This window comes from Lampetra fluviatilis, chromosome 47 (assembly GCF_964198595.1).
Source record: "Lampetra fluviatilis chromosome 47, kcLamFluv1.1, whole genome shotgun sequence".
Lineage (NCBI taxonomy): Eukaryota > Metazoa > Chordata > Hyperoartia > Petromyzontiformes > Petromyzontidae > Lampetra > Lampetra fluviatilis.
In genome coordinates this window covers 10367004-10391523 of record NC_136321.1, presented here as the reverse complement: position 1 = coordinate 10391523, position 24520 = coordinate 10367004, and the positions used below count along the sequence as shown (strand labels likewise).

Here is a 24520-nt window from a genome sequence, read left to right as displayed (position 1 = left end):
TATGCACTGCTGTAATCATAGCAGGTACCACCACAGTATGCACTGCTGCAGTGACGCAGGTACCACCACAGTATGCACTGCTGTAATCATAGCAGGTACCACCACAGTATGCACTGCTGTAATCATAGCAGGTGCCACCACAGTCAGTACGCACTGCTGTTAGATTTTTAATAGTAGTTTTGAAATGTTTTTAAGACCCGGGCAATGCCGGGTACTTCCCGCTAGTGTATTATACAGACATCAACAATGACGTGATGGCCAGCGAGGTGAAGTATGGTCAAATAACACCCATGAGCTGCACGGCATTGGGAAGGCAATGGCTCGACTAAGGGCTGCAAGTGTGTGCACCTCAACACTCACGCTATATTGTTGTACGCGTACAGTCTGTTCCCCCTTAGCACGTGTTTTCATAAGGGGCCGTCCATAAATGACGTCACGCACCTAGGGGGGGAAGGGGGGTTAGACATCTGTGACGATGTGTGACGAGGGGGGGAGGGGGGGTTTGAGAAATGTGACGTCACATCAAAATGCGCAACTTGAAAAAAATATGTATTAAATAAAAAATTGCGATGTAAAGCTTTCGTGACTGCAGGGATTCATCTTCTTGGTTCTTTCGGTAAAGTCACGTAGAAGGGAAATAATAAAATAATAAAAATAAAACAATAAAATACAATTCTCACGACGTTTCGGCCACAACGCAAGCAGCCGTCCTCAGGTGAAGAACAGGTCTGTCGGAAAGACAGCGTCTGAATGAACACCACCAAGCTTGGCAGCGTATATTTAAGCTGGGTTAGAGGAGGGAGCCTTGACAAAGGAATTCGCATATCAACAGGAATTTAGCATATTTATGGAAAATGCAAATATGGGATTAGTCACTACTTGTGAAATGCGTAGGAGGTGGGCGGGTCTCAAAGTCATATTATGCCCGTGCATTATGTAGGATTAGCAGCAACAAAGGGAGGAAGTAGGGTTAGCAGTAATAAAGGGAAGGAATTTTAATAGTAAGGAGATTGCAGCAGCCAAATCACCACGTAAAAAAAAAAACTAAAATATAAACTACATCAATATCGTCAATATACTAAATATACTCTCCAATAAGCTGAGCTACTAACAGTAAGTCATACATTACAATTCTACGTCGCAAAAATATAAAATGCCTCCAGCTAAACTTTCTCCTTACATCACACGGATCTACCCCGTACTATACACTGCCATAGACAAACCCAACATAAAATTATATACTGCATTACTATACACCACCTTAGACTATACATTGTAATATTACACTATGTATTATTCTACCCACCCTACTGTATACCACACTGCTGTATATGGAGTTGATCAGTCGTTGGCCTGCACGACGTTATACCCATGAGTACACGCGAGTCGCCCAGCCGGGAAGGCAACGTTATTGTTTCAAATAGCACCCACACGGGCACTGCGCAGGGCACTGTTGGTAGCGACTAACCTTTGTCTTCCCTGGAGCCGCTTCGCTTTGTATCCCACCCCCTTCTGTACCCTCTCTCCTCTTCTCTCATCCGATTTACGTCTCCCTCGTTGACGTCGTTTCGCAGATAGACGTCGTCGCTTCGTTTTTCATGCAGCCGTCAGCCTCCACCCCACACTCACGTCGCTGACAGCATCGCCCGTCCTTCCTCGTTATCCGTCGCCTCTCACCACTCGCCTCCACCTACCCCATCGTAAATCGCTTTGATTTACGTCGCGCCCTCTCGTATGTATGTTGAACTTTTTTCGCACCGTACGTAGCCAACCATACTAATCTGAGGTGCGAGGGTGGGGGGAGTGGAAGGACAACAAACTAAACACAAAAAAGTTCTATACCAATGAGTTTCCAATCTGGATGATTTAAAAGTGCATAGCTTCCAGTGGTTGCTTCATATCAGATGGAAGAGCGTTCCAGACGGCCGCAGAAGCGCATCTGAAACGCCACCTGGGGAATTAATGTTGTTTCTGTCTGGGGGTTTCCCCCAATCCCCTATCCCCTCTATGTATCGCCTTCCTTGACAGCAACCCTCTCTAATAATATCTATGGACGTGTTCCCTTGCCCCCCTTCGTGATCCCCCCACATCACTCAATCCTAACCGTGTACCTGTACGAACTCTACACGTGTACAGATGCACAATGGTGAACAGGAACTTTAAAACGAAAGTATATTTTTATTTTACCAGGTAAGGCCCACTGAGCTATACAGCTCTTTTTCAGAAGCGACCTGGTAACAAATGATAGCTCAACGAAGTGGCTTATCATGTAAGCCAGCAGCCAAATACTCTAAATGCCTGATTCTAAACGTGGTGGGAAAACCCGGAGGACCCGGAGAAAAATCCACTCGACCACGGAGAGAGAGACACGCAAACTCTAAATACACAGCAGCAGCAGGCGTCAGGGTCGGGATCGAACCCACGACCTCCTGTAGACCTGGCAAGGGAGTTAACATTGTCTCCTCACCGCTGCTTAGGCCTGAATCGGGCCCTGGTCCCGAGTTTATAACGCGTGCTATGTGTGTGTGTGCAGTGTTTTATGTGTGCGCTGTGTGTGTGTGTATAGCGTGCTGTTTGTGTATGCTGTGTGTATATAACGCGTGCTATGTGTGTGTGTGTGCAGTGTTGTATGTGTGCGCTGTGTATGTAAAGAGGAGAATGTCTGTGTGTGTGTAGAGATTGTCTGTGTGTGTGTCTGTGTAGAGAGGAGAGCGTATGTGTGTGTGTAGAGATTGTCTGTGTGTGTGTCTGTCTGTGTGTCTGTGTAGAGAGGAGAGTGTATGTGTGTGTGTAGAGACTGTCTGTGTGTGTGTCTGTGTGTCTGTCTGTGTGTCTGTGTAGAGAGGAGAGTGTCTGTGTGGGGCTGCGTGCGTCACCTGCAGCTGCTTCCCTCTCGCTGTGACTCGGGGTCGCCATGCCAACTACCCCCCCTCACCCTGCCTCGCGCCCCTCCCCCTGCGGTCCCTGGGCGGGGCCACTTCACCGTCCACGCCCCCATAACGAGTTGAGCTGCCACGTTACTTAATACGGTGTATTAAATATCCCCCGTATAGCAGTTATATAACTTATATAACATATATATAACTTCAATCTTGATTTGAAGCTTTCGTGACTGCAGGAATCAATACTCTTTGGTTATTTCGGTAAAGTCACCTAGGTAGAAAAATAAAACAAAATACAAATAAATCACGACGTTTCGATCGCAACACAAGGCGAAACAAAAATCCAGCAGTATAACTGCTGGACAGCATAGTGGGAGAGCTGCTACAACAAGGGGTTGCTGTTCAGCAGTTCTATGTAGTTTTGTTTCGCATGAGGACGATCGCTTGTGTTGCGATCGAAACGTCGTGATTTATTTGTATTTTATTTTTCTACCTACGTGACTTTACCGAAAGAACCAAAGAGTAAAATATATAACTTATGTAACTGCTCAACTCCCCTGGGTTTGATATTCCACGAAGCTTATGGTCCACTCTAAAGGGCGCCACGGTGGCTATGAGATGTTGACCACTTCGCCTGGCCTACAGGAGGTCGTGGGTTCGATACCCACCCTGACACCTGCTGCTGTATATTTAGAGTGTGTGTCTCTCTCTCTCTCTCATCACCATCACGGTGGCTATGACATGTTGACTACCTCGCCTGGTCTACAGGAGGTCGTGGGTTCGATACCCACCCTGACACCTGCTGCTGTATATTTGGAGTTTGTGTCTCTCTCTCTCATCACCATCACGGTGGCTATGAGATGTTGACTACCTCGCCTGGTCTACAGGAGGTCGTGGGTTCGATACCCACCCTGACACCTGCTGCTGTATATTTGGAGTTTGTGTGTCTCTCTTTCTCGGTGGTCGCGTGGATTTTTCTCCAGGTCCTCCAGTTTTTCCCTCCACATTTAGAATGATCATGCATTTGGAGTATGTGGCTGCTATAAATGTCCACGTGATAAGCCACTTCGTTGTGAAATCATTTTTGGCCAGGTCGCTTCTGAAAAAAAGCTGTACTGTATATAGCTAAGTGGGCCTTACCAGGAACAATTTAAATAGTTTAATAGTTTGAAATCGCATCCGCACAAACCATGGTAGATTGTGAATACCTGATGCACAAATGGAAAATACTAAAAACCCTCCAGTAGTGTGCGACTGTGGTCATCAAGAACAGGTCAATGCCACGACCCGTATATACGAAGGAGACATCTCGACGATGCACTTCGCTCCAGCTCGTAGTTGTTGCTCTGTATCTACATCAGCCATACGAAAGAAGAAGACAGCTCAACAAGAGCTTTTAATTTTATACTTGCATTGTTTTTGTGTTGTTTGTCTTTTGGCGTTCTTTGGTCTAACACCGTTGGTGAGATAAGGCTGTAAAAATGGCTGTCTCTGGTGCAGGCCAATGTGTTTCAAAGACAATGCATACATCAATAGCAGAACATGTTGGTTTGCATGTTTTTCCACACCTTGCAATGAGTGTGTTTTGTGTTTTCACATCTAAACACCTGCGGATTTATTGCCAGAAAGGGTAAAACCTATTATTCGTTATACATTTATAGTTGTCATCATTATTATTACACCCGCAGTATTAATCAGTGCGGCCGCTGGAATCACGAACTGCGAACGTCAACAATAAGTGGCAATCGCTCGACCGGTGTGCCGCGGCACGCAGAGGTGATGACAGCTGTGATCCGCCGGTGAGCCCCAGGTGAGCCCCAGGCGAGGGACGCGCCTCAACCCCCCAGCCCACCTGCCGCCCTCGCCCCTCCCCACATCGGTCGCCCTCGCGCAGGGCGGCAGCTGACACCGTCAGCCACCAGCCCCGGCCCTCCCAACTCCCTCGGTCGCGCATGCGCATTTGGGCAAAGAGCCTCGGACACACACACGCAGAGACACAGATATATACATAAACATGGATACAGAGATACGGATAGACACACAGATATGTAGGCAGACACGGCTCACAGACATACACAGATACGAATACACTCACAGAGACACAGACGCAAAGACACGTAGACGCACGTAGAGACGCACAGACACACAAAGAGGAAGGGCTGTGGACTAAAGAGGAAGGCAATGTGGTGCCTGAAGAGTGGCATGAGCAGGCCATGTTGGTCGAGGGGTTGATGGCCAACGGTGAAGAACGATGATGGAGTTGCAGCCGACGCATCCACGAGGATGTTCACCGAGCAATGAAGACGTGAAACCATATCCCGTGTAGGCAGTGTGCAGATTTGTATTACATTACAAGATTGTAGGTGATGGTGGATTGATCAGGGCTGACGATGACAATGATTGTCACTTCTTCTTTAGTGCTGCCTAACGGCGTGTGCGACTTCACGATGATATTGGTCCCGGTCTAGCACGGCGTGTAGAGTTTGTGCTGCTGTTGTTAATTGTCGCCATGTTTTGATGTTACTGAGCCATGTCGTTTTTGGCCGTCCTGGTCGTTTTTTCCCTTCGATTTTTTCTTCCAGGATTTGCTTTAATAGCTGGTATTTGTGGTCGTTTCGGGAAATGTGGCCTAGGTAGTAACACTTCCTGCTAATGATGGTCTTCAGCAGTTGCCTGTCAGTGCCCATATCTTGCAGAACTTGTGTATTGTTGGTTTTGGCTGTCCGTGGGATTTTCAGCATTCTTCGATACAGCCACATCTCGAAATTGTGACAGTAGGTGGCAACTGAAAAATCACGACAAACTTCTGCATGACGAGAATCAGAATCTGTATTTATCCGTGATAAATCCGATTAGCTATGAAGCTATTTTTGTCACAGACATCCAGTCGGGGCGGGTTAGAAGTGGGCCCCGCCATCACATACGCGTGTTGTCACGAGCCTCCTGCAGCTGAACATAATAATACTGGTAACAACGAAGATCGTTGATAGATTGTGATTTATTCACGTTTGAAAATATCGTAGTACCACACGATTTCAGTAATGTAGTGCATTCGTCAAAATCCCTGCGAGATGTTTCCACCTCCTCCGTCTTCACAGGTCACATCACAAATCCGCAGCAGCCGCTTCCCATCCACTTCCCATCCACTTCCCAACCACTTATCCAGGCTCACGCCACGGCGTTATCAAACATCTGTTTCACCCCCCTTTTTAAAACAATAACACATTGATGCATCCAATAAAAATCGATTTTCATGAGAAGATGAGGCATGCGTATTTAAATGTCAACCACAGAGATCTGCATCCTTTCCATAGGAGCCTGCTGGTCCCAACAGGTTGGATGCGACGATTCCATCTCACTTATTTTTTCCCGGAAGCACCTGGAAGAGAGAGTTGATACGGGAATCAAACTCAAGCAACTGCAGACGGAAGCCCTTACTGTACAGAGACATCCATCACAATAAAGCGGCAGCAAATAAGGCGGACATAATATTGTGGGCCCCAATTGTGATTGCGAAAAAAATAATTAACATCGCTATTTCTCAGAAAAACTATGGAACTATTCACTTTTTTATTTGGCCAGGTAAGACCCACCGATCGAAATAGCTGTTTTTCAGATACGACCTGGCCACAAAGAATAGCTCAACGAAGTGGCTTATCACGTGGGAATGTATTGCAGCCAAATAGCTTATTCTAAACGCATGTTAATTCTAAATGTGGAGGGAAAAACCAGAGGATTTGCAAAACTTCTAATATACAACAAGTGTCAGGGTCGGGATCGAACCCACGACCTCCTGTATGACAGTTGTTAACATCTCGCCACCGTGGCTGCGACGCGCGTACGATTGTCTATTTATAGTTCTCAGAATGTGCACACAATTTGGATCAACGGAATTTAATGCAACTGTTGCCCCAAAGTGTTTGGAACCACCCAGTGTCGTCTCTTAGCATCTCCATTCTGCCATCTCTGTCTTCATTTAAACCCACTCTATTAAAGTCACTAAAGTTTAAGTGTAATTATACAACAATTGCTATTATCATTAACTATGCTTGATTTTCAAAATATGTAATTGTGGAATGATTTTATGTTGTATGCCGACCGAGTCGCCCTTCAAAAAATACCTTCTTGTCTCTACGGCTTTAATCGGGGAAATACACTCCTGATTCTGACTCTGAAGTGCGTTAGTGAGTGTGTGAGTGGTGGGTGGATGAGTGGTGAATTGGATAGATGAGTGAGTGGGTGGGTGAGTGAGTGGTGGGTAGATGAGTGGTGAAGTGAGTAGATGAGTGAGTGGGTGGGTGAGTGAGGGGTGGATGAGTGGTGAAGTGGGTAGATGAGTGAGTGGGTGGGTGAGTGAGTGGTCGGTGGATGAGTGGTGAAGTGGGTAGATGAGTGAGTGGGTGGGTGAGTGAGTGGTGGGTGGATGAGTGGTGAAGTGGGTAGATGAGTGAGTGGGTGGGTGAGTGAGTGGTGGGTGGATGAGTGGTGAAGTGGGTAGATGAGTGAGTGGGTGGGTGAGTTAGTGGGCGAGTAAATGTGTGGGGAGGTGAGTGAGTGAATGCGTGAGTGAGTGGGTGAATGGGTGTGTGGGTGAGTGTGTAAGTGGGCGACTGAGTGTGTGTGAGGTTGTTTAATTGTGGGGAGCGGTAGCGGTGAGCGTGCTGCACTGTGAACGAGGTGACCCGAGTTCGATTCCCGCTTACGGCAACCAACACCAGTGACGATTATCTGGGTCAACTCAGCCTCAAATGAGTACCTGGTGCGATACGTAAACATCGCCACTGGGGAGACAAAAGCGGCCGGACGTGGTGCTGGCCACCCACCCCCTCGTGAGCCGTGCCGGCCTTCATAGGTGCTCGCTAACAGCACTTGCCCCAACAGTCTGTGAAGGCTGTGCGGGGGATGTTTGTGTTTGGTGTTATCGTGGAATACGTTGATGTTAGCCGCCCGAGTCCCCCCACCCTGAAGAGGAGCTTCTCAGCTCTCGGGGCTGTACTCTGTTGCTTGGTGTGATACTCACCCATCTGCTGGATCTTGGAAAAAGTGCTCCCGGAGGAGACTCCTCCACCGCTGCTCTTCGCTTCAGATGAGTGCCACCCGGAAGCGGACGATCCGCTGCGGACACCGCTGCTGGTGAATCCGACGTCGTCCAAGGTTGGACTGCTGCACGCGCACGCGAACGTGGTTCTGTTTTGTTGACCTGCATTGAAATCCGCGAGGATTGTGTGTAGGTGTGTATGTGCGTAAGTGTGTATGTGTGTATGTAGGTGTGTATGTGTGTAGGTGTGTAGGTGTGTAGGTGTGTAGGTGTGTATGTGTGTAGGTGTGTATGTGTGTATGTATGTGTGTAGGTGTATAGGTGTGTATGTGTAGCGGTGTATGTGTGTATGTCTGTATGTTTGTAGGTGTGTATGTGTGTAGGTGTGTAGGTGTGTATGTGTGTATGTATGTGTGTAGGTGTGTAGGTGTGTATGTGTGTAGGTGTGTATGTGTGTATGTGTGTAGGTGTGTATGTGTATAGGTGTGTAGGTGTGTATGTGTATAGGTGTGTAGGTGTGTATGTGTGTAGGTGTGTATGTGTATAGGTGTGTAGGTGTGTATGTGTATAGGTGTGTAGGTGTGTAGGTGTGTATGTGTGTATGTGTAGGTGTGTAGGTGTGTATGTGTGTAGGTGTGTGTATGTGTGTAGGTGTGTGTGTGTGTATGTGTGTAGATGTGTATGTGTATAGGTGTGTAGGTGTGTGTAGGTGTGTAGGTGTGTGTATGTGTGTATGTGTGTAGGTGTGTGTATGTGTGTATGTGTGTAGGTGTGTGTAGGTGTGTGTAGGTGTGTATGTGTAGGTGTGTATGTGTGTATGTGTAGGTGTGTATGTGTGTATGTGTGTAGGTGTGTGTGTATAGGTGTGTGTAGGTGTGTATGTGTGTAGGTGTGTGTGTGTAGGTGTGTATGTGTGTAGGTGTAGGTGTGTGTAGGTGTGTATGTGTGTATGTGTGTAGGTGTGTATGTGTGTAGGTGTGTATGTGTATAGGTGTGTAGGTGTGTATAGGTGTGTATGTGTGTAGGTGTGTAGGTGTGTATGTGTGTAGGTGTGTAGGTGTGTATGTGTGTAGGTGTGTGTGTAGGCACGTCGAACTTTCTTTCGCATCGGCTGTCGTGAAACGAGCACGATTCTTTTGGAAGTCCGCAAAGTCAGGCGAGAGTCCATGAGACACGCAACTAAAACGAAACTACCTTTATTTTACCAGGTAAGGCCCAACTGAGCTGCACCGTAGAGCGCTTTTTTCAGAAGCGACCTGGCCACAATTGATAGCTCAACGAAGTGGCTTACCGTCACGTGGACATTGACAGCAACCAAATACTCAAAACGCGTGATGTTGATTCTAAATGTTGAGGGGAAAACCGGAGGACTCTGTAAAAAATCCACGCGACCGTGGGGAGAGAGGGAGACATTCTCCAAATATACAGCAGCAGGCGACAGAGTCGAGATCGAGCCCACGACCTCCTGTATACCAGGCGAGTAGTTAACATCTCACCACCGAGGTGTTAATTCGCCCGCCTGATATGCAGCTGCATCAGGCGGAACGCGGCTGACAGGCGCGGGACAGCGGGAGGGAACAGTGCGGACGACTCCCGATGGAGCAAGAAGTCAGTTTAGCACCAAAGGCCGACGTTGAGGGGAGCGGAGAGGAGGAGAGGGAGGGGGAAGTGGAGATCGGAGAGGCATCGTGAGGCTACGAAGCAGTGCGTGTGCGGGGGAGATGATGGGGAGGGTATGGGCAGTTACCTCGATCCTGAAGCTCCCATTATGTTTCTGTGGAGCGCGCAGAAGATAACAAGGCGACTGTGAGACAGCTGTAGGGATAATGCGACAATCACTCGGGTCGCCGGGCTCGTAGCGCAGCGTAGCGCTAACCACTACCCTACCGCTCCCCACGTTACTACACAAAGACAAAGATCTCCCCTCAAAGCGTTAAACAGACTGTGGGGGCAAGTGCTGTTAGCGAGCATCTACGAAGGCTGGAATGGCACATGAGGAGGTGGGTGGTCAGCACCACGCCCAGCCGCCTTGTCTCCCTCGTGGCGATGTTTACGCACCACACCAGGTACTCATTTGAGGCGGAATCGACCTAGGGGAGGCCCAGGACCAGTTCAGATAATCGTCACTGGTGTTGGCCGTGAACGGGAATCGACCTCGTGCCGCCGGGTTCGTAGCGCCGCCTGTTAATCGCTACTAACACGACTGTAACACACACTAGTACACTGACAATGTTACACACACACTATTACATATGCACATACAATATTACACACGCAAACAATATTACACACACCCAATATTACACACACACAATATCACACCCAATATTACACGCACAATATTACACACACACAATATTACACACACAATATCACACGCAATATTACACACGCAAACAATATTACACACACCCAATATTACACACACACAATATCACACCCAATATTACACACACAATATTACACAAACACAATATTACACACACACAATATTACACATACAATATTACGCAATATTACACGTACAATATTACACACACACACACAATATTACACACACACAATATTACACACAAACACAATATTACACACACAATATCACACACACACAAAATCACACACACAATATTACACACACACAATATTACACACACACAATATCACACACACAATATCACACACACAATATTACACACAAACAATATTACACACACACACAATATTACACACACACACAATATTACACTCACACAATCTTACACGCAATATTACATACACACAATATTACACACACACACAATATTACACGCACAATATTACACACACACAATATTACACACGCACAATATTACACACACACAATATTACACAGACACACAATATTACACGCACACTATTACACACACACAATATTACACACGCACAATATTACACACACACAATATTACACAGGCACACAATATTACACACACAATATTACACACACAGTATTACACACACACAATATTACACGCACAATATTACACACACAATATCACACACACACAATATCACACCCAATATTACACACACACAATATTACACACACACAATATTACACACACACACACAATATCACACACACACAATATCACACGCACAATATTACACGCACGCTGCTGTAGCTGCTGTCGCTGCTGCTGCTGTGGCTGCTGCTGCTTCTGTGGCTGTCACTGCTGCTGTAGCTGCGTCTCCCCTCGCCTCTGCTATTTAAGCATCCCCCTTGCCCGGCGTCACTGCCCTCTTTCGTGGAAGCGAACCGCGGCGAGAGCACGTCACGTGGGATCAATCTCGCCCCGTCACTGCTCGGCAGAGCTCAGTGCCACGTCTGCACGCACCCGGCTCTCGCTCACCCCGGACTCGTTTTACATCTAATAAAGATTAGTTAATTGTTCGTTACACGCATCAAATCGTGGCAGGGGATGGTGCAGAGACAGAGAGGGGGGAGCGTGTAAACTCATTTCTTGAGAACTGCTTCTTGTGTTTAGGTTGTTGTCCTTCCCTCGCACCGTACGTAGCCAGGCGTGCTCATTGGGGGGTGCACGGGAAAGGCAACAAACTATGGGTCTCTGTGTGAGTCTATGGGTCTTTGTGTGAGTCTATGGGTCTCTGTGTGAGTCTATGGGTCTGTGTGTGAGTCTATGGGTCTGTGTGTGAGTCTATGGGTCTCTGTGTGAGTCTATGGGTCTGTGTGTGAGTCTATGGGTCTCTGTGTGTGAGTCTATGGATCTGTGTGTGAGTCTATGGGTCTCTGTGTGAGTCTATGGGTCTCTGTGTGAGTCTATAGGTCTCTGTGTGAGTCTATGGGTTTCTGTGTGAGTCTATGGGTCTCTGTGTGAGTCTATGGGTCTCTGTGTGAGTCTATGGGTCTCTGTGTGAGTCTATGGGTCTGTGTGTGAGTTTATGGGTCTCTGTGTGTGAGTCTATGGATCTGTGTGTGAGTCTATGGGTCTCTGTGTGAGTCTATGGGTCTCTGTGTGAGTCTATGGGTCTTTGTGTGAGTCTATGGGTTTCTGTGTGAGTCTATGGGTCTGTGTGTGAGTCTATGGGTCTGTGTGTGAGTCTATGGGTCTCTGTGTGAGTCTATGGGCCACTGTGTGAGTCTATGGGTCTTTGTGTGAGTCTATGGGCCACTGTGTGAGTCTATGGGTCTTTGTGTGAGTCTATGGGTATCTGTGTGAGTCTATGGGTCTGTGTGTGAGTCTATGGGTCTGTGTGTGAGTCTATGGGTCTCTGTGTGAGTCTATGGGTCTGTGTGTGAGTCTATGGGTCTGTGTGTGAGTCTATGGGCATCTGTGTGAGTCTATGGGTCTCTGTGTGAGTCTATGGGTCTCTGTCTGAGTCTATGGGTCTCTGTGTGAGTCTATGGGTATCTGTGTGAGTCTATGGGTCTCTGTGTTGGTCTATGGGTCTCTGTGTGAGTCTATGGGTCTGTGTGTGAGTCTATGGGTCTCTGTGTGGGTCTATGGGTCTCTGTGTGAGTCTATGGGCCTCTGTGTGAGTCTATGGGTCTCTGTGTGAGTCTATGGGTCTCTGTGTGAGTCTATGGGTCTCTGTGTGAGTCTATGGGTATCTGTGTGAGTCTATGGGTCTCTGTGTGAGTCTATGGGTTTGTGTGTGAGTCTATGGGTCTCTGTGTGAGTCTATGGGTCTCTGTGTGAGTCTATGGGTCTGTGTGTGAGTCTATGGGTCTCTGTGTGAGTCTATGGGTCTTTGTGTGAGTCTATGGGTATCTGTGTGAGTCTATGGGTCTCTGTGTGAGTCTATGGGTCTGTGTGTGAGTCTATGGGTCTCTGTGTGAGTTTATGGGCCACTGTGTGAGTCTATGGGTCTTTGTGTGAGTCTATGGGCCACTGTGTGAGTCGATGGGTCTCTGTGTGAGTCTATGGGCCACTGTGTGAGTCTATGGGTCTCTGTGTGAGTCTATGGGTCTGTGTGTGAGTCTATGGGTCTCTGTGTGAGTCTATGGGTCTCTGTGTGAGTCTATGGGTCTGTGTGTGAGTCTATGGGTCTGTGTGTGAGTCTATGGGTCTCTGTGTGAGTCTATGGGCCACTGTGTGAGTCTATGGGTCTTTGTGTGAGTCTATGGGCCACTGTGTGAGTCTATGGGTCTTTGTGTGAGTCTATGGGTATCTGTGTGAGTCTATGGGTCTGTGTGTGAGTCTATGGGTCTGTGTGTGAGTCTATGGGTCTCTGTGTGAGTCTATGGGTTTGTGTGTGAGTCTATGGGTCTGTGTGTGAGTCTATGGGCCTCTGTGTGAGTCTATGGGTCTCTGTGTGAGTCTATGGGTCTCTGTGTGAGTCTATGGGTCTCTGTGTGAGTCTATGGGTATCTGTGTGAGTCTATGGGTCTCTGTGTGGGTCTATGGGTCTCTGTGTGAGTCTATGGGTCTGTGTGTGAGTCTATGGGTCTCTGTGTGGGTCTAGGGGTCTCTGTGTGAGTTAATGGGCCTCTGTGTGAGTCTATGGGTCTCTGTGTGAGTCTATGGGTCTCTGTGTGAGTCTATGGGTCTCTGTGTGAGTCTATGGGTATCTGTGTGAGTCTATGGGTCTCTGTGTGGGTCTATGGGTCTCTGTGTGAGTCTATGGGTATGTGTGTGAGTCTATGGGTCTCTGTGTGAGTCTATGTGTCTCTGTGTGGGTCTATGGGTCTCTGTGTGAGTCTATGGGTCTCTGTGTGAGTCTATGGGTCTCTGTGTGAGTCTATGGGTCTCTGTGTGAGTCTATGGGTCTGTGTGTGAGTCTATGTATGTATGTATGTTGAACTTCGTTCGCGCCGTACATTGCCAACCATACTGATTGGAGGTGTAGTGGAAGGACAACAAACTAAGCACAAAAATCAGTTCTACACAAATGAGTTTCAATCTCGATTATGTAAACGTGCACAGCTCCAGTGGCTTCCTAATATCGGAAGGAAGAGCGTTCCAGACGGCCGCAGAAGCGCATCTGAAAGCGCCACGCGATGCGGTGATGGTTCGCCAAAAGCCGCTGCTGCGAGGAAGTTCGCGTGATGGTTTATACAGCAGCATCATCATCATCACTCCTCTGCTAGTTTACCCAGAAATGCGTCACTGAGTCCCGCGAAGTTGATTTTCTTTGCAGTAAAGGGAGATTACTGATGCGTGTGTGATCCCAATGGAGTCATTTATGGAGTGAAGTAGTGAAGACATTGTGGTTTGCGCTCCTTCAACGGAATAAAAATGGCAAAGCGACACGAACTCTCTCTTTCTGCTGAAGCCCTCTCGTGGAGGCCAGCAACAGCAGCAGCAGACGTCCACTTTGGCAACATGCTGCTGAATATCAAAATCAGAAGTTAATTTCCCGAATGAAGCCTATTGAACTGAGGAGCTCTCAGTTTAGGGGAAAACCGGAGGACCCGGAGAAAAATCCGCGTGCTTTTTGGTCTCCGTGTCCTCCGATTTCCCCCTCCACATTTAGAATCAACATCACGCGTTTAGAGTTTTTGGCTGCAATGCATTTCCGCGTGATGATAAGCCACTTAATTGGGCTATCATTACGTTTGGTCAGGTCGCTTCTGAAAAAAAGCTATGAAGCGGATGTTTTCTTACCTGGCAAAATTAATATAATTAATTGCAAATATGAAAAATAAGAATAGGTTTTACACTCTCTGCCAATAAAACAGCAGTTACGATGTTCAAATACCAAATATATACCTTTTGCAAGGAATCATGATTACATAAACCACACAGACATGCAAACCGACATGATCTGATATAATATATGCATTGTCTTGAAACTGATTGGCCTTCACTAGAGACAGCCTCATTCGTGGCCGAGTCTCACCACCAGTGTCAGACTCGAGAACGCCAAAGGCGAACGGCACAAAGACAATGCACGTTTCAGAGGATGTATATCTCGGGTTGAGCGGCTGTATCATGAGTTGTAGATAGTTGTGAGTGAACAGTTAAAATATTGTGAACACTGGGGACAAGCGCGCCTCCGCCAGCTCGCGTGCCAGCCCAGACCCCATCCCCGCGCCTCGCCACGAGTTCCCTGTCGAGAAGCGGCCGACGTCACTGCCCTCGGGATGCCACTTAAAACCGATGACACAGCGAGCTGTGAAATCCACTTTATATGCCCTCACCTCACCTGGTTAACAAATGACTAGATCGTTCGAATAAGAGTGCCGGTTCGTCCGTTACAAGTTCATAAAAAAGAGAAATCGATACGACTGATGTAGTGGCCATACTTTATAGGCGCCGCCGGAGGGAAGGAGATGCTACCCCCCGCCTGGTATGCAGGGGATCGTCGGTTCGGTCCCGACTCTGACGCCTGTATGGATGTATGTTGAAATTCTTTCGCACCGTACGTAGCCAACCGTGCTTATAGGACGCGCCTGCTGTTTATTTGGAGTTTCCGTCTCTCTCTCTCCCCGTGGTTGTGTGGATTTTTCTCAGTTTTTCCCCTCTCCACATTTAGAATCAACATCACGTGGTTCGATTTTTAGCTGCTACTATAAAATTCCACTCGATAAGCCACTTTGTTGAGCTATAATTTGTGGCTTCTCAAGAAGAGCTGTATAGCTCAGTGGACCTTAGCTGGCAAAATAAAAAGAGTTTTATATTTTATTTACCATTGGGGAAGGCAAATGACTCGCACTTGTGGCTAAACAAACGGCGTGCAGGAGGAGGCAGAAAAGTGGATGAGTTATGAAGCTCTCGCTCACGGATGTCCAGAGGACGCCACTGCAGTTGAATCTCGAATTAGCACGGTTCGCTGTGGACAGTGCGAACGAAGTTCAACATACATACATAGACTCAGAGACCCATAGACTCACACACAGATCCATAGACTCACACACAGAGACCCATAAACTCACACACAGACCCATAGACTCACACAGAGACCCATAGACTCACACAGAGACCCATAGACTCACACAGAGACCCATAGACTCACACAGAAACCCATAGACTCACACAGAGACCTATAGACTCACACAGAGACCCATAGACTCACACAGAGACCCATAGACTCACACACAGATCCATAGACTCACACACAGAGACCCATAGACTCACACACAGACCCATAGACTCACACAGAGACCCATAGACTCACACACAGACCCATAGACTCACACACAGACCCATAGACTCACACAGATACCCATAGACTCACACAAAGACCCATAGACTCACACAGAGACCCATAGACTCACACAGATACCCATAGACTCACACACAGACCCATAGACTCACACAGAGACCCATAGACTCACACACAGACCCATAGACTCACACACAGACCTATAGACTCACACACAGACCCATAGACTCACGCAGATACCCATAGACTCACACAAAGACCCATAGACTCACACAGTGGCCCATAGACTCACACAGAGACCCATAGACTCACACACAGACCCATAGACTCACACACAGACCCATAGACTCACACAGAGACCCATATACTCACACACAGACCCATAGACTCACACAGAGACCCATAGACTCACACACAGATCCATAGACTCACACACAGAGACCCATAGACTCACACACAGACCCATAGACTCACACAGATACCCATAGACTCACACAAAGACCCATAGACTCACACAGTGGCCCATAGACTCACACAAAGACCCATAGACTCACACAGTGGCCCATAGACTCACACAGAGACCCATAGACTCACACACAGACCCATAGACTCACACACAGACCCATAGACTCACACAAAGACCCATAGACTCACACAGAGACCCATAGACTCACACAGAGACCCATAGACTCACACACAGATCCATAGACTCACACACAGAGACCCATAAACTCACACACAGACCCATAGACTCACACAGAGACCCATAGACTCACACAGAGACCCATAGACTCACACAGAGACCCATAGACTCACACAGAAACCCATAGACTCACACGGAGACCTATAGACTCACACAGAGACCGATAGACTCACACAGAGACCCATAGACTCACACAAAGATACATAGACTCACACACAGAGACCCATAGACTCACACACAGACCCATAGACTCACACAGAGACCCATAGACTCACACACAGACCCATAGACTCACACACAGACGCATAGACTCACACAGAGACCCATAGACTCACACAAAGACCCATAGACTCACACAGAGACCCATAGTTTGTTGCCTTTCCCGCAGAGGTGTGGACTCGGGTCATGTGACTTGGACTCGAGTCAGACTCGAGTCATGAATTTGATGACTTGCGACTCGACTTGGACTTGCATAACAATGACTTTGTCCCACCTCTGCTTTCCCGTGCACCTCCCAATGAGCACGGCTGGCTACGTACGGTGCGAGGGAAGGACAACAACCTAAACACAAGAAGAAGTTCTCAAGAAATGAGTTTACACGCTCCCCCCTCTCTGTCTCTGCACCATCCCCTGCCACGATTTGATGCGTGTAACGAACAATTAACTAATCTTTATTAGATGTAAAACGAGTCCGGGGTGAGCGAGAGCCGGGTGCGTGCAGACGTGGCACTGAGCTCTGCCGAGCAGTGACGGGGCGAGATTGATCCCACGTGACATGCGCTCGCCGCGGTTCGCTTCCACGAAAGAGGGCAGTGACGCCGGGCAAGGGGGATGCTTAAATAGCAGAGGCGAGGGGAGACGCAGCTACAGCAGCAGTGACAGCCACAGAAGCAGCAGCAGCCACAGCAGCAGCAGCGACAGCAGCTACAGCAGCAGTGTGCGTGTAATATTGTGCGTGTGATATTGTGTGTGTGTGATATTGTGTGTGTGTGTAATATTGTGTGTGTGTAATATTGTGTGTGTGTAATATTGGGTGTGATATTGTGTGTGTGTGATATTGTGTGTGTAATATTGTGCGTGTAATATTGTGTGTGTGTAATACTGTGTGTGTAATATTGTGTGTGTAATATTGTGTGTCTGTGTAATATTGTGTGTGTGTAATATTGTGCGTGTGTAATATTGTGTGTGTGTGTAATATTGTGTGTCTGTGTAATATTGTGTGTGTGTAATATTGTGCGTGTGTAATATTGTGCGTGTAATATTGTGTGTGTGTGTAATATTGTGTGTATGTAATATTGTGTGTAAGATTGTGTGAGTGTAATATTGTGTGTGTGTGTAATATTGTGTGTGTGTGTAATATTGTTTGTGTGTAATATTGTGTGTGTGATATTGTGTGTGTGATATTGTGTGTGTGTGATATTGTGTGTGTGTAATTTTGTGTGTGTGTAATATTGTGTGTGTGTGTAATATTGTTTGTGTGTAATATTGTGTGTGTGTAATATTGTGTGTGTGATTTTGTGTGTGTGTGATATTGTGTGTGTAATATTGTGTTTGTGTGTAATATTGTGTGTGTGTAATATTGTGTGTGTGTGTGTAATATTGTATGTGTAATATTGTGTAATATTGTATGTGTAATATTGTGTGTGTGTAATATTGTGTTTGTGTAATATTGTGTGTGTAATATTGGGTGTGATATTGTGTGTGTGTAATATTGGGTGTGTGTAATATTGTTTGCGTGTGTAATATTGCGTGTGATATTGTGTGTGTAATATTGTGTGTGTGTAATATTGTGCGTGTAATATTGGGTGTGATATTGTGTGTGTGTAATATTGGGTGTGTGTAATATTGTTTGCGTGTGTAATATTGTATGTGCATATGTAATAGTGTGTGTGTAACATTGTCAGTGTACTAGTGTGTGTTACAGTCGTGTTAGTAGCGATTAACAGGCGGCGCTACGAACCCGGCGGCACGAGGTCGATTCCCGTTCACGGCCAACACCAGTGACGATTATCTGAACTGGTCCTGGGCCTCCCCTAGGTCGATTCCGCCTCAAATGAGTACCTGGTGTGGTGCGTAAACATCGCCACGAGGGAGACAAGGCGGCTGGGCGTGGTGCTGACCACCCACCTCCTCATGTGCCATTCCAGCCTTCGTAGATGCTCGCTAACAGCACTTGCCCCCACAGTCTGTTTAACGCTTTGAGGGGAGATCTTTGTCTTTGTGTAGTAACGTGGGGAGCGGTAGGGTAGTGGTTAGCGCTACGCTGCGCTACGAGCCCGGCGACCCGAGTGATTGTCGCATTATCCCTACAGCTGTCTCACAGTCGCCTTGTTATCTTCTGCGCGCTCCACAGAAACATAATGGGAGCTTCAGGATCGAGGTAACTGCCCATACCCTCCCCATCATCTCCCCCGCACACGCACTGCTTCGTAGCCTCACGATGCCTCTCCGATCTCCACTTCCCCCTCCCTCTCCTCCTCTCCGCTCCCCTCAACGTCGGCCTTTGGTGCTAAACTGACTTCTTGCTCCATCGGGAGTCGTCCGCACTGTTCCCTCCCGCTGTCCCGCGCCTGTCAGCCGCGTTCCGCCTGATGCAGCTGCATATCAGGCGGGCGAATTAACACCTCGGTGGTGAGATGTTAACTACTCGCCTGGTATACAGGAGGTCGTGGGCTCGATCTCGACTCTGTCGCCTGCTGCTGTATATTTGGAGAATGTCTCCCTCTCTCCCCACGGTCGCGTGGATTTTTTACAGAGTCCTCCGGTTTTCCCCTCAACATTTAGAATCAACATCACGCGTTTTGAGTATTTGGTTGCTGTCAATGTCCACGTGACGGTAAGCCACTTCGTTGAGCTATCAATTGTGGCCAGGTCGCTTCTGAAAAAAGCGCTCTACGGTGCAGCTCAGTTGGGCCTTACCTGGTAAAATAAAGGTAGTTTCGTTTTAGTTGCGTGTCTCATGGACTCTCGCCTGACTTTGCGGACTTCCAAAAGAATCGTGCTCGTTTCACGACAGCCGATGCGAAAGAAAGTTCGACGTGCCTACACACACACCTACACACATACACACCTACACACCTACACACCTACACACATACACACATACACACCTACACACCTACACACATACACACCTATACACACCTACACACCTATACACATACACACCTACACACATACATACACACATACACACCTACACACATACACACCTACACACATACACACCTACACACACCTACACACATACACACCTAGACACATACACACCTACACACCTACACACCTATACACACCTACACACCTACCCACCTATACACATACACACCTACACACATACACACATACACACATACACACCTACACACATACACACATACACACACCTACACACCTACACACATACACACACACCTATACACATACACACCTACACACACATACACACCTATACACATATACACATACACCCCTATACACATACACACCTACACACATACACACCTACACATACACACCTACACACATACACACCTACACACATACACACCTACACCTACACACCTACACACCTACACACATACACACACACACACCTACACACACACACACACCTACACACACACACACCCCTACACACACACACCCCTACACACACACACCCCTACACACACACACCCCTACACACACACACCCCTACACACACACACCCCTACACACACACACCCCTACACACACACACCCCTACACACACACACCCCTACACACACACACCCCTACACACACACCCCTACACACACACCCCTACACACACACCCCTACACACACACCCCTACACACACACCCCTACACACACACCCCTACACACACACCCCTACACAAAAGATAGACAAAGATCCCCGTATAGCCTTAACAGACTGTAGGGGCAAGTGCTGTTAGCGAGCACCTATGAAGGCCAGAACGGTACACGAGGGGGTGGGTGGCCAGCACCACGCCCGACCGCCTTTGTCTCCCCAGTGACGATGTTTACACACCTCACCAGGTACTCATTTGAGGCTGAGTCGACCTAGGGGAGGCCGGGACCGGTTCAGATAATCGTCACTGGTGTTGGCCGTGAGCGGGAATCGAACTCGTGTCGCCAGGTTCATAGCGCAGCGCGCTAACCGCTACACTACCGCTCCCCTACACACACACCCCTACACACACACCCCTACACACACACCCCTACACACACACCCCTACACACACACCCCTACACACACACCCCTACACACACACCCCTACACACACACCCCTACACACACACCCCTACACACACACCCCTACACACACACCCCTACACACACACCCCTACACACACACCCCTACACACACACCCCTACACACACACCCCTACACACACACCCCTACACACACACCCCTACACACACACCCCTACACACACACCCCTACACACACACCCCTACACACCCCTACACACCCCTACACACCCCTACACACCCCTACACACCCCTACACACCCCTACACACCCCTACACACCCCTACACACCCCTACACACCCCTACACACCCCTACACACCCCTACACACCCCTACACACCCCTACACACCCCTACACACCCCTACACACCCCTACACACAATCCTCGCGGATTTCAATGCAGGTTAACAAAACAGAACCACGTTCGCGTGCAGCAGTCCAACCTTGAACGACATCGGATTCACCAGCAGCGGTGTCCGCAGCGGATCGTCCGCTTCCGGGTGGCACTCATCTGCAGCGAAGAGCAGCGGTGGAGGAGTCTCCTCCGGGAGCACTTTTTCCAAGATCCAGCAGATGGGTGAGTATCACACCAAGCAACAGAGTACAGCCCCGAGAGCTGAGAAGCTCCTCTTCAGGGTGGGGGGACTCGGGCGGCTAACATCAACGTATTCCACGATAACACCAAACACAAACATCCCCCGCACAGCCTTCACAGACTGTTGGGGCAAGTGCTGTTAGCGAGCACCTATGAAGGCCGGCACGGCTCACGAGGGGGTGGGTGGCCAGCACCACGTCCGGCCGCTTTTGTCTCCCCAGTGGCGATGTTTACGTATCGCACCAGGTACTCATTTGAGGCTGAGTTGACCCAGATAATCGTCACTGGTGTTGGTTGCCGTAAGCGGGATTCGAACTCGGGTCACCTCGTTCACAGTGCAGCACGCTCACCGCTACCGCTCCCCACAATTAAACAACCTCACACACACTCAGTCGCCCACTTACACACTCACCCACACACCCATTCACCCACTCACTCACGCATTCACTCACTCACCTCCCCACACATTTACTCGCCCACTAACTCACCCACCTACTCACTCATCTACCCACTTCACCACTCATCCACCCACCACTCACTCACCCACCCACTCACTCATCTACCCACTTCACCACTCATCCACCCACCACTCACTCACCCACCCACTCACTCATCTACCCACTTCACCACTCATCCACCCACCACTCACTCACACACTCACTCACGCACTGCAGTCAGAATCAAGAGTGTATTTCCCCGATTAAAGCCGTAGAGACAAGAATGTATTTTTTGAAGGGCGACTCGGTCGGCATTCAACATAAAAGCATTCCACAATTACAGATTTTGAAAATCAAGCATAGTTAATGATAATAGCAATTGTTGTATAATTACACTTAAACTTTAGTGACTTTAATAGAGTGGGTTTAAATGAAGACAGAGATGGCAGAATGGAGATGCTAAGAGACGACACTGGGTGATTCCAAACACTTTGGGGCAACAGTTGCATTAAATTCCGTTGATCCAAATTGTGTGCACATTCTGAGAACTATAAATAAACAATCGTACGCGCGTCGCAGCCACGGTGGCGAGATGTTAACAACTGCTATACAGGAGGTCGTGGGTTTGATCACGACCCTGACACTTGTTGTATATTAGAAGTTTCACATGTTCTCCCTGCGGTCGTGTGAATTTTTCTCCAGGTCCTCTGAGTTTTCCCTTCACATTTCGAATTAACATGCGTTTTGGGTAATGTATATTGCTGCTATAAATTTCCACGTGATAAGCCACTTCGTTGAGCTATTCTTTGTGGCCAGGTCGTATCTGAAAAACAGCTATTTCGCTCAGTGGGTCTTACCTGGTCAAATAAAAAAAGTGAATAGTTCCATAGTTTTTCTGAGAAATAGCGATGTTAATTCTTTTTTTCGCAATCACAATTGGGGCCCACAATATTATGTCCGCCTTATTTGCTGCCGCTTTATCGTTCTGCATGTCTCTGTACAGTAAGGGCTTCCGTCTGCAGTTGCTTGAGTTTGATTCCCGTATCAACTCTCTCTTCCAGGTGCTTCCGGGAAAAAATAAGTGAGATGGAAGCGTCGCATCCAACCTGTTGGGTCCAGCAGGCTCCTATGGAAAGGATGCAGATCTCTGTGGTTGACATTCAAATACGCATGCTTAATCTTCTCATGAAAATCGATGTTTTATTGGATGCATCAATGTGTTATTGTTTAAAAAAGGGGGGTGAGACAGATGTTTGAGAACGCCGTGGCGTGAGCCTGGATAAGTGGCTGGGAAGTGGATGGGAAGTGGATGGGAAGCGGCTGCTGCGGATTTGTGATGTGACCTGTGAAGACGGAGGAGGTGGAAACATCTCGGCAGGGATTTTAACGAATGCACTACATTACTGAAATCGTGTGGTACTACGATATTTTCAAACGTGAATAAATCACAATCTATCAACGATCTTCGTTGTTACGAGTATTATTATGTTCAGCTGCAGGAGGCTCGAGACTCACGCGTATGTGATGGCGGGGCCCACTTCTAACCCGTCCCGACTGGATGTCTGTGACAAAAAGAGCTTCATAGCTAATCGGATTTATCACGGATAGATACAGATTCTGATTCTCGTCATGCAGAAGTTTGTCGTGATTTTTCAGTTGCCACCTACTGTCACAATCATTGTCATGAGACGCATCGTACACCCGGGTCAGTGGTCGGCGTTGGCTCATAGGGTAGTTGCCGCGGCTGCGGCTTCATCCGCTGTTGACGGTATGATGCACGGGATAGAAATTAGGATGCTCGTTGATACCGGTGAGACCGCGACCATCATTTCCGAATTAATTTATAATGTATATAATTTATATAATGTATATAATTTATAACATCTTTCCCCGAAAGTGTCGTACCCTGTGTCCCGTCGGGGTTCCGTGCTTTGCCGCAAATGGCAGCTCATTGGGCATTATTGGACAGATCATGGCAGAAGTGTGCATTGGAGATATCAAATTGACGGGACCAGTTCTTGTTTCGACGTCCCTTGCCGTTCCCTGCTTGCTTGGGACTGATTTCCTGGGGAAGATGCCCCTGAAAATGTAGACTAGGCTCTAAAGAAAGCTGTCTCTGGTGTGGACCAATCCGTTTCAAAGACAATGCTCATACTGTCAGAGCATGTTTTTATTTGTTTGCATGTTCACCACAAGTATAAGCGGTTAATGCAGTGACATGATTCGTTGCAAAGGTTTCAGTTTGGTGTTTTAACATCTTAACACCTGTTTTATTGCCAGAAAGGGGAAAAACATACTATCATAATTGAATACTGGCAAATGACGTCTCATGATATTATCAAATACAAAATTACGTAAACAATATAATATACTATCTATCTAAATAAAAACATGTGCTTACAAATTGAATGGAATTCGCAAAACGTATTTTAAGAAATATTATTTATGGGGATTTTGTGTTGTATCATAAGAACAATTTCCACTTATAACATACAC

The 24520-nt window shown here is 47.6% G+C and overlaps 1 protein-coding gene and 2 long non-coding RNA genes across 6 annotated transcripts in view; 1 reads left to right on the top strand and 2 right to left on the bottom strand.

The window, feature by feature from the left end:
* Positions 1-2073, bottom strand: part of LOC144947958 (sperm-tail PG-rich repeat-containing protein 2-like) — a 37310-nt gene extending 35237 nt beyond the window's left edge. For 2 of the 3 annotated variants that reach the window (XM_078877397.1, XM_078877396.1), the window contains exons 1-2: positions 1469-2064; positions 361-441 (exon numbers count right to left, since the gene is read on the bottom strand). In XM_078877397.1, the coding sequence (XP_078733523.1) occupies positions 361-411 (51 nt within the window). In that variant the 5' untranslated portion in view covers positions 412-441; positions 1469-2064. Of the gene's footprint in view, positions 1-360; positions 442-1468 lie in introns of all 3 variants that reach the window. The other variant, XM_078877395.1, reaches the window with a different exon arrangement.
* Positions 2074-5862: 3789 nt separating this feature from the next.
* Positions 5863-18750, bottom strand: LOC144947845 (uncharacterized). 2 transcript variants are annotated; one of them, XR_013640102.1, is made up of 4 exons: positions 18693-18750; positions 9668-9694; positions 7903-8045; positions 5863-6261 (listed from the first exon to the last, which is right to left on the bottom strand). It is a non-coding gene; the product is annotated as an uncharacterized LOC144947845 (long non-coding RNA). The 2 variants fall into 2 exon arrangements; XR_013640103.1 differs by lacking the exon at positions 18693-18750 and having other exon boundaries at positions 7903-8042; positions 9668-9685.
* LOC144947844 (uncharacterized) lies at positions 17599-23470 on the top strand. Its single transcript, XR_013640101.1, has 4 exons — positions 17599-17669; positions 19086-19112; positions 21427-21569; positions 23086-23470. It is a non-coding gene; the product is annotated as an uncharacterized LOC144947844 (long non-coding RNA).
* Positions 23471-24520: the final 1050 nt, after the last annotated feature.